The sequence below is a fragment of the Oratosquilla oratoria genome, chromosome 32 (assembly GCF_046742065.1).
Source record: "Oratosquilla oratoria isolate Oo_2021 chromosome 32, ASM4674206v1, whole genome shotgun sequence".
Lineage (NCBI taxonomy): Eukaryota > Metazoa > Arthropoda > Malacostraca > Stomatopoda > Squillidae > Oratosquilla > Oratosquilla oratoria.
The window spans coordinates 8864360-8883449 of record NC_134808.1 but is presented as its reverse complement, the minus strand read 5'-3'; the positions used below and the strand labels follow the sequence as shown (position 1 = coordinate 8883449).

Sequence of the window (19090 nt, the reverse complement as noted above, 5' to 3'; positions counted from 1 at the left end):
ATGCCTAGTGGTATCTCCATGTTCTTGTTTACATTTTGTTTTGCTCCACCACTGGGGGTTTCATCTGGCCTATTTTCGTTTCCTTCCATTTTCTTTCAATATTCACTAATTTTCACCTTATTAGCTTATCTCGGGCATCCATGAGCACTCCCCCTTCCCATTCAACACAACCTAGGTATCCTGATGTATGGATGTATGATAACTTGGAGAGTGGGAAACAGGACTCAACTTGCATTACTCCTTTCCTGTATAATACAATTAGGTAAATATAAGCACCACACAAAGGAATTTGAAACACTTAATTTTTTAATTTTCCAAACTAGTAGCCCCTAAACTCTTCTCGGAGTGACCTTGGACCCACCTGTTGGCCATAGGCAGTTACCTAAGAACTATTGGTCTCCTGCAAGAGAGACATGGAATGACAGTGATTTAAGGCAGAGTAAATAGATGTGATGCTATTTTCACCCCTTTCTTAAGTATTGTCACACTTTGCAGGTACAGGCATGGAAGCAGACAAAAAAACTTGAAACCTTAATGGCAGAAATGCAGGAATTTTACAAGAAGTCTTCCAACCTTCATAAGCTAGAGGCAGTTTATCAGGATGGTTATTATGCTGTTATGCACACGGATAACATTTGGTACAGGTAAGATGTCAATTCTACATGGCATTGATATAAGATTTGTTTAGGAAAAACTTACATTGGACAAAGTATATGAAGGTATGATATAATTGTCTTAGAGCAGTTTGTCTTTTAGATGGCATGAAATAAGTTTCATATTATGCAGAGCAAGAGTGAGCCGAGTTGTGGAAGAGATGGTTTGTGGACTATTTGTAGACTATGGTGACTGTTTTGTTACAATGTTCAACAAAGTACAACCACTGTGGCCAACTTTCAGACATTTGCCCTATCAGTCCATCAAAGCCAAACTAGGGGGTAAGTATTTTCCCCTTCATTCTTTCATCCTTAACATTAGGGACCAGTAATGGAATGAACCCATAGAATTGCTCCATCTCTTACTTGAAGACAACATACACATTGCATTTATACAAGAAACAAAACTGACACTACAAGTAAGAATTCCCTTGTTCACAGATTACACAACAGTAAGAGGAGACAGCACAAGACACAAAGGACTTGACACTAGTACACAACAGCAGACCTTTCACTAGTCACCAGACAATCAATCACAGCATCACTGAAATTATCACAGCCAAACACAAATTAAGAAAATAACCTACAATATCACAAACACATATATCCATCTAACTACATAAATTCCAGGAGGTCACATTCCAGATTTCCAACCTTTTGACTCAATAACAAACCACATACTGGCAGGTGATATGAATGCACACCATCCAAACTGGCTGGTCACCAGGGTTGTCAAGTGCTATTGTAGGTCCAGGGACAGCAAGTATTAAGGGCCCCCATTTCAAATGGCAAAACATTACATAAAGCTGGACTAAACAGAATTGACACCATTAATGACATACAGTAAGAATATATAATCATGTTGGCTGAGGTAAAATGTGGAAAAAATGTTCTAACACTATAAAACCCTGGTTGCATCTTCAATCTACTTGGGCCCCAGGGCACTGGCCCCCCACTGCCCCCCTCTTTCATCAGGCCTGCTTGTCACTTAAACAGCAGATCAAAGAAGATATACAATTCTTGAACAGGAAGACTCTGTTCATAGAGAAATGATGACACTGTTATTTTACTGTAACTGTCCCTCCATTATGCTGTCCCCAACCCCTTGTTACTGTCCTGTACAATTTCTCTGAATATTTATTTCCTTTTTTTGCCTACCCTGTAGTGGGGGAAAAGAATGCTACCACCAAGTTTTCCTACTTGAGTCGTATGAGGTGACAAGAAACGGGATGTGGGATAGGACTAGGAATCCTGCTACCTGTAGCCCCACAGGGGACATTCCTAGAAAAAGTAAAGGAATAAGAGGGTCTAAGAGTTTTCCAACCAGTACCCTAAGGTTTGGGTCTTTTAATGTGCATGGATGTGGTACAGATGAGAGTAAAAGGGAAGAGATAGGTAGTATGTTTGTGAGAAGAAAGATAGATGTGTTGGCATTGAGTGAAACTAAGTTGAAAGGGAGGGATGAGTGTGAGTTTGGGAGTGTAGTTGGGAGTTTCTCAGGAGTGAAGAGAGGACTTGGGAGAGAAGGGGTGGCTATACTAGTAAGTGAAGAGATAGGTAAGCATGTAGTGGAGTGGAAGGAGGTTTCTTCAAGGTTAATGTGGATGAAGGTGAAGTGCGTATGGACCTTGTAGTGAGAAGAGTGTAGAAGAAAGGGAGGCTTTTTGGATGGATTTAAATGAGTGCATAGAGGGATTAGGGAGAAATGTCAATATAGTTGTATTGGGAGACCTAAATGCTAGGGTAGGGAATGAGCCAATAGACTGAGTGATTGGGAAGTATGGAGTTCCAGGTAAAAATCATAGTGGAGAATTGATGGTGGAGATGTGTTCTGAAAGAGAGTTGGTGATAGCAAATACAGTGTTTCGGAAGAAAGTCAAGCATAAGTACACATGGGAGAGGATGGTGGATGGAAGCATGGCAGATAGAGGGTTAATGGACTATATAGTGGTGACCAGGAGTATAGTAAGAAGAGTGAAGGATGTACATGTTCTAAGGGGAGAGAGTGGGGGAATATCAGATCATTTTCTGGTGGAAGGTTAGTTGAGAGTGGAGAATAGGTGGAGAAAAAGGAAAAGGGCAGAAGGTAGGGAGGTACTTAGAGTGAACTGATTAAATGCGAAAGAAAAGGAGAAGGAGTATAAGAAGAAGCTGAGAGAGGAGTGGGAGGGAGTAAAGGATAGAGTAGAACTAGGAATGGAGGAGGAATGGGAAAGGTTCAAGGAGGGAGTCATAAAGTGTGCAAAGATGGTGTGTGGAACAAGGAGGATGGGAGGAAATAGAAGGAAGGGTAGTGGTACATAAAAAAAAGGAAACTAATAAACAAAATAAGAGAAGAAAAGATAAAATTAAAAAATAACATATACTAACATAGACAGCATGATTTCAGGACTAAATAAATTAAACAACTGTCAATAGAGAAACCAGACATAATGGGAATTGTGGAGACAAGATTAAAAGGTCCACTACCATCAAATACTGTGGGACAAGGTCTATACAACCAGTGGGGGAAAAATAGAAAGGAAAAACAGGGTGGAGTCATGTTTATGACTAAGAAAGGCTTAAATGTGACAAAGATAACAGAAGAAAAAAATAATTTTGAATTTATTATGATTGAAGTTGAAAACAGAGACATAAAAAGTAGAAAATTTGTAGTAATATGTGCCCCCAGAAATATAGTCTTGGACAGATAGTGATCATTCCAAAATGTTGGAAACATAGAAAAGGAAGACTAATGTATAATAAAATGGATTATTAGAAACTTGGAAAATTCTTTCAAAATGCAAAATGGAATATATTAAAAGAAAATTATAATGAGGGAATAGACATGTACCAAAAACGAAACAAGAATGGGTGTACATAAAGTGCTGGTACAACAAACAATGTAATGAGGCTTAAGATAGAGGAGACAAAACGAGGAAAAGATGGAAAAAAGAAAGAAAAAAAATGAGGAAGTGGCAAATATACAGTCGAACCTCGAAAGCCCAGACTAATTGGGGGGAAGGGTGGTCTGGTCATGCCAAACGTCCGGTTATCAAAAATATCGCCCTAACACCCTTAGATTTTCATAGCGGTATACATATAGGTAATGTATGATATGGCATAGAAACACATTAGAATAATACTCTTAACACTGTAATAATAACAATAATGTAATAATAATGCTATAATACTAATAATTCTGTAATAATAACAATAATACAGGCATGTAAATATACTGTATATAGGGTGCACTGTATTGTATTTTTTATTACGTACACTGTAAATATCGGAAGGTATGCACGCAGGACAGTGGTGGCAGCCAGGGTTGCCGCGTTTTCTACACTGCCGTGTAGAATGGGAGTGTTGCCATACCAGGGCATACATTCTTCTCGGGCGTGTGCAGACTTTCATAGCAAGATATACTTGTCAAACTTTGACAAAATGGTGGTTCTAGTTTTTTTATTCTTGAATGTATATAAGGCCCCCCATGACCTAATATATTCAGTAAGATATAATTTTTTTTTTTTTATATTATTATTGCTAAAAGAAAGCTGAAACTTTAGCTTAGAATTTTTTTCTACACGGTAAAAACGTATCTTTTGGGGTATAATATTTTATAAGTAACACAATTACCAATAAGTCATATTTTGATGTACCATTTATTATTTGATAACTAGTTCTATGATTTTTAAACAAAATTTTGAGTTTTTGAATGTTTTTAACACCTTCCATACGGTGCCGCATACATAGGCGGCATGAGGAGCAAGTGGATACGCGAGGCTGCCATATTGGCGTCTTGATTATATTTATTATAGTTGCCCCTGCGTAATGACATACTCTCTAAACTGTCTTCATCACATTTTCTATGGTTATCAAAATTCAGAGGTGAAAGAGAGAACGATCGATATAAGCGGTGACTATATTTTATGATGTGAGTATTATTACGACACATCGTATGTCTGGCAGCTAATGCTGCCCTCGAGATTTTGGCCCGTACTGAAGAGGTTAACAGCCCGCTGATATGTAGAAAAAATTTCCTCATGTCCTTGTGCAGTTGCCACATGCCGCTATTTTACTACGTTTTGGTACAAAATTCTACAAAACGGCAGCCCTGGTGGCGGCTTGACTGGGCCGGGTTTAGTACACGTGTACGGCCGTCGCTGCCACCTACCGGACAAATAGGGAACTTTGCTTGAAAAGTCCGCCCTTTGTTCATTTCGACCGGTCATACGAGGGTCCGGGCATTCGGGGTCCGGGCTTTCGAAGTTCGACTGTACATCAAACTGTGAAATGAATATGTAAGAATATGCAGGGAAGAAAAGAGAAACTATGAAAAAGACATAATAGAAAAATGCAAAGACCAACCTAAACTATTCTACAGGTATGTGAATGACAAACTAAAAGATAAACATGAAATAGTGAAACTGCACGAAGAAAATAATGAATATACAGATGATGTAGAAATGGCTGAAATTATTAACAAACATTTTAAATCTGTATTCACAATTGAAAATACACAAAATTGGGAGAAAGTACAGAGAAAGATCCCCCCCATTGAAAGAAATAACTGTGACACAGAAGGAAATAAGGGACTAAATAAAAAAACCTTGACGTCAGAAAATCACACGGGCCAGATGGAATTGCAAATTGGATATTAAAAAAATGTATAGATGAACTAATGGACAAAATACACAAGTAATCACCCCCTCGAAGAAAGAAAAGTACCGCAAGATTGGAAAAATGCAAATATTGTACCAATATACAAAGGGGGGGAAAAGGAAAATCCATTTAACTATAGACTGGTCTCCCTTACAAATACAATAGCAAAAATATGTGAAAAAGTTATCAAAAGTAAATAGATTAAACATTTGGAAGAGAATAATATTCTAAATCCAAACAATTTGGAGTTAGATGTGGAAGATCATGTGCCACAAACTTGATTTACTTTTACTCTAGGCTAATAGAAATAATGCAAGAAAGGGATGGATGGGTAGATTGTGCACTGTTAGATCTACAAAAAACATTTGATAAAGTACATACATATATCAAAGGCTTTTTTTTTCCTACATTGGGGGTAGCCAAAAAGAAAAAGGCATAGATGCCTTTACTTTTTATTTTTTAGGAATGTCCCCTTTTGGGGCTACAGGTAGCAGGACTCCTAATCCCATCCCCCGTCCCGTTTTTTGTCGCCTTTTACAACTCAAGTGGAAAGACTTAGTGGTAGCATTCTCTTCCCCCCACCACAGGGTCGGCAAAAATAGGAAATGAATATTCAGAGAAATGGTACAGGACAGTAACAAGGGGTTGGGGGACAGTATAACGGAGGGATAGTCATAGTATAAAAGTGTCATAATTTCTCTATGAACAGAGTTTTCCTCTATCACAGACAAAATGTGTGACTCTGGTCCATATAGACCCTAAAGTATCAACTGCATGCTACTTTTCCACAATATAATGGAGCCAATACTCCACACGGGGTTAAAGTACCACACAAAAAGTTACTAAGGAAAATTGAAATAATAGATGGAATACAAAGAAAGTTATTGAAATGGATGGAAGATTTCTTGAACAGGAGAAAAATTAGGGTGATACTTAGAGACAGGAACTCATCCTGGGAAGAAATGATAAATGGAGTCCCACAAGGTTCTGTGTTGACTCCTATAATGTTTGCCATATATATAAATGACATGAATGGTGTGGAATGTTATATGAAATTCTTTGCAGATGATGCAAAACTACTAAAGAGAGTAAGTGCAGAGGAAGATTGTAAATCACTACAAAAAGACCTGGTTAAAGTCTGGAAATGGAGTCAAAAGTATGAAGTGAACTTCAACATCAAGAAATGTACTACAGTGGAATTTGGAAAAAATAAAAATGGAATTTAAGGACAATAATCTTGGTACAAAGGAATATAAAAAAGACTTGGCACCAGAGAAACATATCAACAAAATAGTCAGAGAAACCTTCAATTTACAAAGAGCAATGAAAGTGGCCTTTGACTACTTGAATGAAGAAATGGTAAAGAAAATATTAATTACATTGATAAGACCAAGATTGGAGTATGCTGTAACACTATGGACACCTAGTAATAAAAAGAACATAAAGAAATTAGAAAGAATTCAAAGAGCAATGACAAAAATGACACCAACACTCTCCAAATTGACATACGAACAAAGATTGTCCAAACTGGAACTACCAACCCTGGAACAAAGAAGAGAAAGAGGAGATCTATTGACCATCTTCAGAATTATGAAAGGGATGGAAGTCCTCGATAAAGATGATTTACTAAAGTGGGATAAAAGGAAAACAAGAAAAGAAACTTAAAAAGGATAGGTATAGAAGAGATCTGAAAAAGAATAGTTTCCCACACAGAGTGGTGGGTATCTGGAATAAATTGGATGAGGAAACAGTGAGTGCAAAAACTATACAAGAATTTAAGAACAAACTTGATGCTGAAAGATACAAAGATGAGTCACTACGAACATACTCCCTTCCCATAAAATACAACTAGGTAAATATACCATAAAACAGAGCTGCAGAAATACTACAGCCATACCTTGACACAACACCTGGTTCATTACAAATAGACTCAAAATATCCCCAATCATATCCACAACCACATTTTTCACCAACTTGACAGCAAAACACAAATACATATTATACCTGTTCATCAACAACACCTTCATTTTGCGGACTCACCCAAGATTCTTGGCATATCATATGATACAATTATGTCATTCAAACAGCACATTATGAACAATGTTCCCTCTAATTTTTTCCTGTGTATTTATTTACCTAGTTTTATTATACAGGAAGGGAGCTATGCTTGTGGTGACCCGTCTTTGTATCTTTTAGCATCAAGATTATTCTTAAAATCGTGAATAGTATTTGCACATACTGTTTTTTCATCTAAGTTATTCCATATATCCAGCATTCCGTGTGAGAAGCTATTCTTTTTCCTATCTCTTCTATAGTTGTCCTTTTTGAGTTTCTTTTCATGACCTCTTGTTTTTCCATTGTCATTTTTTAGTAAATCTTTTCTGTCAAGGATTTCCACTCCTTTCATGATTCTATATATAGTCAGTAGATCACCTCTTTCTCTTCTTTGCTCTAGTGTTAGTAGTTCTAATCTTTGTATGTTAATTTGGAAAGAGCTGCTGCCAACTTTGTTGTCGCTCTCTGTATTCTTTCTAGTTTCCTTATATTCTTTTTAGTACTGGATGTCCATAGTGTCACTGCATACTTCAGTTTTTGTCTAATCAATGTGACTAATATTTTTTTTATCATTTATTCATCCAAGTATTCAAATGCCATTTTCATTGACCTTAGTAGGTTGTATGTTTCACCTACTATTTTGTTTAAATGTCCGTCCGGTGTCATGTCATTGCTGATTATCACTCCAAGGTCCCTTTCCGAGTGCACTTTTTTTTTTTTTTCCACCAATTTTGTAATTTTTTGAAATTCTGTTTTTGCTTTTACCAAACTCCATTATGCTACACTTCTTGATATTAAAGTTCACCCCCCACTTTTGAGTCCATTTCTAGATTGTGTCCAAGTCTGATTGTAATGAATCACAGTCCTCATTTGTTGATACTTTTAATATTTTTGCATCATCTGCGAAGAAATTCATATAACATTCAACTCCTTCATTCATGTCATTTACGTATATGGCAAACATGATTGGAGCCAGTACTGACTCTTGTGGAGCACCACTTATCATTTCTTCCCATTTTGAGTATTTGTCTCTAATTACGAGAGTAGTAGAGCTTGTGTCAGGATTAGAAATGGAGAGATTGAGTGGTTCGAGGTAAAGGTGGGACTTCGTCAAGGATGTGTTATGTCTCCCCAGCTGTTCAACTTATACATGGATGGAGTAGTGCAAGAGGTAAATGCAAGGGTAGTGGGTCAGGGATTGGAGATGGTTAAAGAAAATGGAGAAAAATGGGAGGTAAGCCAGCTGTTGTTTGCAGACGACACTGCGCTTGTGTCAGGATCGGAGGAGGGATTGATGAAGTTGGTGACAGTTGGTAGGAGAGTGTGTATACTGGATATGAGGAAAGCTTCTAGGTGCTGTCAAGAGTTTTTACGATAGTAGAGCATGTGTCAGGATTAGAAATGGAGAGAGTGAGTTGTTCGAGGTAAAGGTGGGACCTCGTCAAGGATGAGTTATGTCGCCCTTGCTGTTCAACTTGTACATGGATGGGGTGGTGCGAGAGGTAAATGCAAGGGTGGTGGGTCAGGAATTGAAGATGGCTAAAGAAAATGGAGAAAAGTGGGAGGTGAGCCAGCTATTGTTTGCGGATGACACTGCACTGTTGGCAGGATCGGAGGAGGATTTGAGGAAGTTGGTGACAGAGTTTGGGAGAGTGTGTGAAAGAAGAAAGCTGAAGATAAATGTGGGTAAAAGTAAGGTGATGAGATGTACAAGGGGTGAAAGTGGCAGTAGTCTGGAAGTGAGCATTAAGGGAGAGCAACTGGAGGAAGTGGATAGTTTTAGATACTTGGGTGCAAATGTGGCAGGAAAAGGAGTGAAGGTGGAGGTAGAATGTAGATTGAGAGAAGCGAGTAAATGCCTTGGTGGATTAAAAAGTGTAATGAGGAATAGACTTTTGGGAATGGATGCTAAGAGGAGACTATATGAAGGAGTGATTGTGCCAACAGCACTGTATGTGGCAGAAACATGGAACATAAGAGAGGAAGAGAGAAGGAGTTTGAATGTGTTTGAGATGAGGTGTCTGAGAAGTATGATGGGGGTTACTAGGCTAGATAGAGTGAGAAATGAGGAGGTGAGGAGGAGAACAGGGGTGGAAAGGGAGTTGGGAGATAGGGTTGATGAAAGAGTATTAGGATGGTTTGGACACATGGAAAGAATGAGTGAAGAAAGACTAGTAAAGGAGGTATGGAAGGCAGATGTGGAGGGAGGGAACATGAAGGGACATCCTAGGATGAGGTGGATGGATGGGGTGAAAGGGGCTTTGGGGAAGAGGGGAATGTCTGTTGAGGAAGGACAGGAGAGTACAGAAGACAGGGGTGGATGATGATGTGATGCATGAGGTGGAATGGGTGGGGGGATAGGGGGAGAGGTAGCATGTGTGAGCAAATTTGATGCAGCCCGAAGGGATTTCTCCCCGTCTTCTCCTTTATGCATGGGGGGACGGAGAGGGGGGTTCGCCGATTTAATGAAGCGGCCTTGCTGTGGATATGCTGTGTCTTGTGACACTGCTTCTGACCCAGGGCAGTGGACAAGGTGCAGGGATGACCCGTCATCCAGGAGGTGCTAAGATGAGAGGGAGGGTGGAGGGGTGTGGAGTGTATTCAGGGATGGAATGGGTGGGGATGATTTTATGCCTTTTCCTTTTTGACTGCCTCCCTTGTAAGGGGGAAAAAGCCTTGGTATATGTATGTATGTATGTCTCTAATTACTACCCTCATTTTTCTCCCAGTCAGGAAGTCTTCCATCCATTTTAATAAATTACCTGCAATGCCACCTATTGATTCTAATTTTCCTATTAATTTCTTGTGCTGTACTTTGTCAAATGCCTTTTATAGATCTAGATAGGCACAGTCTGCCTATCCATCTCTCTCATCTATTATATCTATTATTCTCGAATAGAAGCAGATTAGATTTGTTGTACATGATCTTCCTTGTGTAAATCCAAATTGGCTTGGGTTTAGTATAGATTTTTCTCCCAAATGTTTAACCCATCTACTTTTAATCACTTTTTTACATATTTTAGCTACTGTGCTTGTTAGGGAGACCGGTCTGTAGTTAGTTGGATCTTCCTTACTTCCTCCTTTATATATTGGTACAATGTTTGCATTTTTCCAGTCTTGTGGTACTTTTCCTTCTTCAAGTGAGTATTTTATTATAGTGTGTATTTTATTTGTTAGTTCCTCCACGCATTCCTTCAGTATCCAATTTGCAATTCCATCCGGACCATGCAATTTTCTAACATCTAGGTTTTTTATTTGGTCACTGATTTCCTTTTTTGTTATGGTTATTCTCTTCATTTGGGGGGAATTCTGTTTTTCTATTCCTTCACAGTTAGGTGAGTTTTCAAATGTGAAAACTGATTTGAAGTGATTACTCATAATTTCTGCCATTTCTTGTTATTTTGTGTATACACAACTTCCTTGGTGTAGTTTTTCTATTTCTTGTTTGTTTTTCAGCTTGCCATTCACATATCTGTAAAATAGCTTTGGCTGATCCTTACATCTTTCTATAATTCCCTTTTCATAATTTCTCTTTTCCTCCCTGCATATTTTTACATAATCGTTTCTTAGTTTGATGTATGTTTGTCATTTGCGTTTTTTTTTTTTTTTCCTTCCATTTTTTCCAGGCTTTCTCTTTTATCCTTGGCTTCACTACATTTTTTGTTGTACCAGTTTTTTATGTATATTCTTTCTTGCTTTTATTGTGGAACATATTTGATCACACCCTCATTATAAATTTCCTTTTATGCATGGGGGGGACGGAGAGGGGGGGGTCGCCGATTTAATGAAGTGGCCTTGTTGTGGATGTGCTGTGCCTTGCAACACTGCCTCTGACCCAGGGCAGTGGACAAGGTGCAGGGATAACCTGTCATCCAGGAGGTGCTAAGATGGGAAAGAGAGTGGAGGGGAGTGGAGTGTATTTAGGGATGGAATGGGTGGGAATGATGTTATGCCTTTTCTTTTTGGCTTCCTCCCTTGTAAGGGGGAAAAAGCCTTGGTATATGTATGTAAGTATGTATATTCCATGTCTCTTCCATCCTTATTTCCTCACTAAGTAATTTTTCCCAGTTTGCATTTTGAAAAAATTCTTTAAGTTTCTCAAAATTCATTTTGCTATACATTGGTCTTCCTATTTTATGAGTAAAAAATTCTTTAAGTTTCTCAAAATTCATTTTGCTATACATTGGTCTTCCTATTTTATGTTACTCATTTCTTCTTAGGTCCATTTGCTCTTTTAATTTGAATTCTATTAGTACATGGTCACTCTTTCCTAATGGTGTTTTGTATTCTATTCTGTCTACAATTTCGAGTTCTGATGTGAGTACTAAATCCAGTCTCTAAGGTTCCTCATTGTTTCTGTATCTGATATTTTCCTTTATCCATTGGGTCAATGTGTATTCAATGGTCATATCAAGTAGCATGCTGCCCCATATGTCCTCTCCACCCCTCACTGTCAATTCTTCCCAACATATTTCTTTGTAATTAAAATCACCCATAACTACTGTATTTCCTCTTTCTTTCAGTATATCAAATAGTTCATGTTTCGTATCTTCTAACAATTTGGAATGATCATGTTCTGTCCAGGCCGGTTTTTTAGGGGGCACATACACTACTATAATTTTTCTACTTTTCATGTGGTTGTTTTCTATCTTTATCATGATTGACTCTACATTATTTCTTCCTTTGTCACATTTAAGTCTTTCTTGGTCAGAAATAGTACTCCCCCTCCTTGTTTTTCCTTTCTATTCTTCATCCAGCAATTATATACTGTAGACCTTGTCCCACTGTATTAGGTGGTAGATTCCCTTTCAATTTCGTTTCCACTATTCCCATTATGTCTGGCTTTTCTGATGCCAGGTAAGCATTCAGTTCATTCATTCCTGAGATTATTCCGTCAATGTAGGTATACACATTGGGTCAATGTTGGTGAACACATTGGGTTAATGTGTATTCAATGGTCATATTGAGTAGCATACTGCCCCATATGTCCTCTCCACCCCTCACTGTCAATTCTTCCCAACATATTTCTTTGTAATTAAAATCACCCATAACTACTGTATTTCCTCTTTCTTTCAGTATATCAAATAGTTCATGTTTCGTATCTTTTAACAATTTGGAATTATCATGTTCTGTCCAGGCCTGTTTTTTAGGGGGCACATACACTACTATAAATTTTCTACTATACTTCTTACTATATTTCTTATTATAAATTTTCATGTGGTTGTTTTCTATCTTTATCATGATTGACTACATTATTTCTTCCTTTGTCACATTTAAGTCTTTCTTGGTCAGAAATAGTACTCCCCCTCCTTGTTTTTCCTTTCTATTCTTCATCCAGCAGTTATATAGACCTTGTCCCAGTGTTAGGTGGTAGATTCCCTTTCAATTTAATTTCCACTATTCCCATTATGTCTGGCTTTTCTGATGCCAGGTAATCATTCAGTTCATTCATTCCTGAGATTATTCCATCAATGTTGGTACAGGAGTCCCTCAAATAACGCGGGGGTTAGGTTCCTGAAATTACCGTGTATGACCAAATCCCCCTATGCTGACATTCCATATTAAATACCGGTATATACTGTACCCCAGGTAGTTTTTGCAGCTTGCAGAATGGTAATGTAGACCGAAGCTTCAGAACACTTTACCTCACAGCTAATATCCACTGTGCAAGTTCATTTATAACATCATACAAATTAATTTTTAAAAAGAATAATGCAAATGCAATTGTACAAGTATAATATTTATTATGTATCCTATGTAATATACAAAACAATGTAAATATACTGTAGTCTGCACCTGAGAGGCACTGCGAATTGATCAGCTACACCCCTGCCACCTCCTGGTCCTCTCCTGTCTTCCCTCCCTCGTCCCGTTAGCTGGATTGTCCTGACGCCTGTTTGTGTCACTGCACACCACCACCATCACTCGAATTCTATGAAATATACACCCAAACAACTCTTAGAATTCAACACTCATGGGCTACTAAACATAAATAAAAATAAAAATTACGTATGTGACAACATCTTAGAATGTGCCAATATAGTGATGCGAATTTTGGATAACACGGTAAAAATTTCAAGAAACACTAAACATGTTAATGCGGTAAAATTCCGATAACGCGGTGCGAGTGGTGGAAGCAAAGCCCCTCAACGGGTTAGGGCGGTAAAATTTCACGATAGCACGGCGCGGGTGGTGGAAGAGACAAACCAAAACTTGTTGGGTACCCCCCTATTCCCCCTCTTCTCCCCTCCCTCCCTGCATCAGTACCCGGAGGTTGACACATGACTGCAGGCAGCCACCCATGGCAATCCCCTCGCCCCACACCCTTGTTTGAGCAGTTCCCAGTACATGATGACCACGTTATCTGAGGATCGACTGTATATGGTAAAATAGAAAGCAGTCACCACAAATGTTTGTGATGTTGCTGCATGTGTGCGTATGCGTGCCCGACTCAGCGCGAATTTTAAAACGGTTCTCTACATTTGAGATGGTTTTGAAATAAAATCCCAGTGTGATTGAATCCATGTTATTTGAATCCGTGTTAATTGAGGGACTTCTGTATATGCTAATTTTAATTTTTTCTTTCCCTTCTGTCTGTTTTGTTTCCTTCTTTGTGATATACACATTTTCTCAACTTCAGGTCCACTACTTTCCAAAAAAAAAGCATTCTTTTTGTACTCGGTTCTTTTTTTGTTCCTTTCTTTCGCTTCACTTCTAAGCTCTTTTTCTTTTTCCTTTTCTTCTTCATTCATTTATTTCTTTATCCATACATTTTTGAGATTTTCACTATTTGCTAGTTTTGTTGTTTTGGATAGTATTTCCTCTGCTATCAATTGTGACTTAAGTTTTACTTTTAGCTGGCCTAAATTGCTTTTCTTTTGATTATCTCCCCATTCTGTAAGTTTCCTCGATTTCTTAATCCAAGGTTTGATTTTCCTCTTGAATCTCCTTTAGAATCTCTGTTATGATTTCTTTTTTCTTCCCTTTCTCTCTGGTATCTAGGGACATCATGCTTTTCCTTAATACCGTAAATCACAATGCATCTTTTCCTGTCCACTGCATCCCTAACTAAATTTCCTTTTTCTTTAATCACTTGGATTACCGTTTTTTCATATTATCCTTAACTTGTTGTTCCATTATTTCCTTGAAGGATAATTTTTTATTTTCCTGTTCCTCCTTCCACTGTTTTTTAATTTCTCGAAAGTAATTTTCTTTCATTTTATCTTCCACTTTCTCAGTCACCACCTGTATTTGATCCTTCATCTCTTTTTTTTCAATGCTTCATTCCTATTCATATTTTTGTTTTTCAAACTTATATTTTCTCCCTGTATTTTATTCAGTTCCATTTTTAAATCATCATTTCCCTATTGTTTTCTTCATTGGCTTTCCTTAATACTCGTATAAGCTACTTGTATATATTTTTGCATTCACTTCTCAGTTCAATTATTTTGTCCAACAACTCATTTATTTCTCTATTTCTTATAATATTTTTAAACCTAGGTTCTTTATCCGTGTCTAGCCCTCTATATATGTTACTATTTTCTTTATTAAATACCAAAAAGAGACCTCTATCCTACCTTTGGTATGATTGTGGGGTCTCATTCAGACACTTTTTTTTTTTTTTTTTATTTTTTTTTTTTTTTATTTTTTTTTTTTTTTTTTTTTACACGCCAAGTGGGGACTCTATTGTACTTACTTCCAGTCATTGCTTTGCCGTTGCAGTTTCTTTATCACTGAATTCATCGTTTAATTCATACATTGTTGTCACTGGTTCTTCTTATACAGTAACTGAACAAAGATATAAAGACTACATTTTGTTCACCTTAGTTTCGACACTCCCTCCCCGTATGTCATTGTTGATAATACGTTCTAAAATTGGCCATCATCAAATTGCTAGGTAGCGGTTTGGAGCATGTTTTGGTTGGTCCTTCTTCAATCGCTGCTTGAATGTGTATTTACCTAGTTGTATTTTGCGGGAAGGGGAGCTATGCTCGTGTTGTCCCGCCATTGTATCTTGCAGTGTCTAGTTTGTTTTTAAACTCATGAATGGTTTTTGCGCATACTATTTCATTATCCAGTTTGTTCCAAGTGTCCAAAACTCTATGTGGAAAACTGTTTTTCTTCAGTTCTCTTCTATAGCTATGTTTTTTGATTTTCTTACCATGTCCTCTTGTGTTTCTTTTGTCCCAGTTAAGTAAGTTCTCTCTATCAAGTATCTCTGTGCCTTTCATGATTCTGTAGATGGTCAATAGGTCACCTCTCTCTCTTCTTTGCTCCAGTGTCGGTAATTCCAGTTTAGCCAATCTCTCCTCGTATGATAGGTTTGCAAGTGCAGGTGCCATTTTTGTAGCTGCTCTTTGGATTCTTTCTATTTTCTTTATATTTTTTTTGGTACTGGGGGACCACAATGTCGCCGCATACTCTAATCTAGGCCTTATCAATGTAACCAATATTTTTTTTATCATGTCTTCGTCCAAGTATGTAAATGCCACTTTTATTGATCTTAGCAAGTTGTAAGTCTCCCCGACAATTTTGTTAATCTGTATATCATAGGACAAGTCGTTCGTGATAATTACCCCCAAATCTTTTTCGGATCCTACTTTCTTTACTTCCTTGGTTCCAATTGTATATTTTCCTGATATTCTGTTTTTGCTTTTTCCAAACTCCATTATGCTACACTTCTTAGTATTAAAATCCACTTCCCATTTCTGACTCCAGTTCCATACCCTATTTAGGTCTTCTTGCAGTGCTTCACAGTCCTTATCAGTTTCTACTTTCCTTAACAGTTTGGCGTCATCAGCAAAGAAGCTCATGTAGCAGTTCACATCCTCGTCCATGTCATTCATATAGATAGCAAACATTATTGGTGCCAGTACAGATCCTTGCGGTACTCCACTGATCACCTCTTTCCAATCTGAATATTTTTCTCTGAGCACTACTCATCTTTCTACCAGTCAGAAAGTCCTCCATCCATTTTAGTAGGTTTCCTTGTATTCCTCCTATGTGTTCCAGTTTTTTTTTAGTAATTTTCTGTGTGGTACTTTGTCAAAAGCTTTTTGCAAGTCTAGGAATGCACAATCAGCCCATCCATTTCTTTCTTGCACTATGTCTATTAGTCTTGAGTAAAAGCATATTAAGTTTGTGGTGCATGATCTTCCTTGTCTGAACCTGAATTGTCTTGGGTTTAATATATTGTTGTCTTCCAGATGTTTTACCCATCTATTCTTGATGATTTTCTCACAAATTTTGGCTATAGTGCTTGTTAGTGATACTGGCCTATAGTTGGTGGGTTCTTCCTTGTTTCCTCCTTTATATATTGGTACAATGTTAGCGTTTTTCCAGTCCTTGGGTATCTTTCCTTCTTTGAGTGAGCTGTTTATTAAGATGTGTATTATGTCTGTTAGTTCTTCTTTGCACTCCTTTAGAATCCAATTTGCAATACCATCCAGGCCATGTGATTTTCTGACGTCCAGTCTTGATAGATGTTCTGATATTTCTTTTAGTGATGTTGTAAACTCACTCATGTGGGGAGATTGCTTGTTATTATCTATGTCCCAATTTTGTATTTGACTTCGGCCATCTCTAAATCTTCTGTGTATTCTATATTGCCTTGGCATAGTTTCACCATTTCCTGTTTGGTTTTAAGTTTACCATTCACATACCGATAGAATAGCTTGGGTTGATCTTTGCATTTGTCTATAATATCCTTCTCATGGCTCCTTTTTTCCTCTCTTCTCACATTAACATACTCATTTCTACAGTTTATATAAATTCGCCATTTGCTTTGTTTTTTGTCTTTTCTCCACTTTTTCCAAGCTTTGTCCCTTGTCTTTTGCCTCACTGCATCTTTAGTTGAACCAACATTTAATGTACTCACTCTCTCGCTTTTGTCTTGGTACATGCCTGTTTACCCCTTCATTGTAATTATCCATCAATATATTCCATTTCCCTTCCACTGTTGTCTCTTCCCTATAAAATTTTTCCCAGTTTGCATTCCGGAAGAATGTCCTTAGTTTTGCAAAGTCTGTTTTGTTGTACATCAATCTTCCTTTCCTATGCTTTTTGTTCCTCTCCATGTCTATTTCTTCCTTTAGTACAGTTTCGATGAGTACATGGTCGCTCTTTCCAATTGGTGTCTCGTACTGGACTTTATCCACTATTTCAGGTTCTGTTGTAAATATTAGATCTAGTTTTGATGGCTCTTCATTGTTTCTGTACCTTGTGTTTTCATGGACCCATTGGGTCATTGTGTACTCCATGGTCATGTCTAGCAGTACATTGCCCCACGAGTCATCTCCTTGCACTGTCATGCTGTCCCAACAAATTTCTTTGCAATTGAAGTCCCCCATAATTACCAGATTACCCTTACCCATTAGTATCTCATTTAGTGATTTTCTTGTATCTTCTAACATTTTTGTATGTTCGTTTTCTTTCCAAGCATTCGTTTTTGGAGGCACATAGGTCACCACAAACTTTCTGCTTTTCATATTCTTGCCTTCGACTTTTATCATGATCAGTTCAACATTACCTTTGCCCTCTGCAATTTTTGTGATGTTTAGGTCTTTCATGGCCAAGAACATGATTCCCCCTCCCTGTTTCTTGTCCCTGTTTTTTATCCAGTAATTGTATAGACCTTGTCCAATAACGATGGATGGTATTTCACCTCTTAGTTTAGTCTCTACAATTCCCATTATGTCTGGTTTTGCTTCTAACAGATAATCATTGAGTTCGTTCAGTCCTGAAATTAGTCCGTCAATGTTGGTATAGGCCACTTTTAATTTTCTTCCTCTACCTGGTTTCCTTGTTTTTTTTCGTTTTGATGCGCCATTGTCTTAATCTCAATTCTATTACTCTCCACTGGAATTCTTTGCATTCTGTCTCCGTTCTCATCAAGTTTTTTTCCTTTGGTTCTTCTCTTAGTGCCCTTTCTTTTTCTAATTCCTCAGTACTCGTTTCTCTTTTTATCCATATCTTATTGTACTTTTCACTCTTTGCCAAGTTGCCTACTTTTTCAAATATGTCTTCTACTACCATTTGTGACCTTAGTTTTATCTTTAGAGGTCGATTCCTATCCCTAGTATAGCGACCGATTCTATAAGTCTCTTCCAGGTCTATGCCTGAATCTCTGTCTCCCCCCTGAATTTCATTAAGGATTTCTACTGCTGTCTCTTTTTCTTCTTTTTCCCTCATGTACCTCGCCAATCCTTGTTTTTCCTTTAGTCCATATACCACAATACATTTTTTCCTATCTACTGTATCCCTGACCCAATTTGCTTTTTCGTTAATCACTTGTATGATTGTGTCTTTTGCATTATCCTGCATTTGCTGCTTGACTATTTCTTTGAAAGCAATTTCCTTACTTTCAATGTTTTCCTTCCACTTAATTTCCTGGATACTATCCCCACCTAGGTTCTCTTCGATCTTTTGTGTCAATTCTTGTAATTTATTGTTCACCTCCTGCTTTAGATTTTCGCTATTGTTATTATCATTAGTTTTCTTCTTTTCATTATCATTCTTCAGTTCATTTATATCCCTTTTCATTTCTTTAATCTCGTTTGTAAGATCCAAGTTGGTTTTTTTTAGGTCCGAAATTTCATGGTTCGCCTGAGCTAAACAATCTATTAATCCAATAACCTCTTTTCTTAAGTCCATAATTTCATTGTCCCACCGAATCCTATTTTTGCTCATATCTCTCTCTATCTCTAATAATCTACTTAAGTTCTTTCTTTCATACTTACTAA

General features: G+C 37.6%; 1 protein-coding gene across 5 annotated transcripts in view; it reads left to right on the top strand.

The window, feature by feature from the left end:
- Window positions 1–19090, top strand: part of LOC143041758 (tudor domain-containing protein 7-like) — a 566748-nt gene that overhangs the window by 536615 nt on the left and 11043 nt on the right. For all 5 annotated transcript variants that reach the window (XM_076213779.1, XM_076213782.1, XM_076213783.1 and 2 more), the window contains 2 exons: window positions 496–644; window positions 787–935. In XM_076213779.1, the coding sequence (XP_076069894.1) occupies window positions 496–644; window positions 787–935 (298 nt within the window). The remainder of the gene's footprint in view (window positions 1–495; window positions 645–786; window positions 936–19090) is intronic.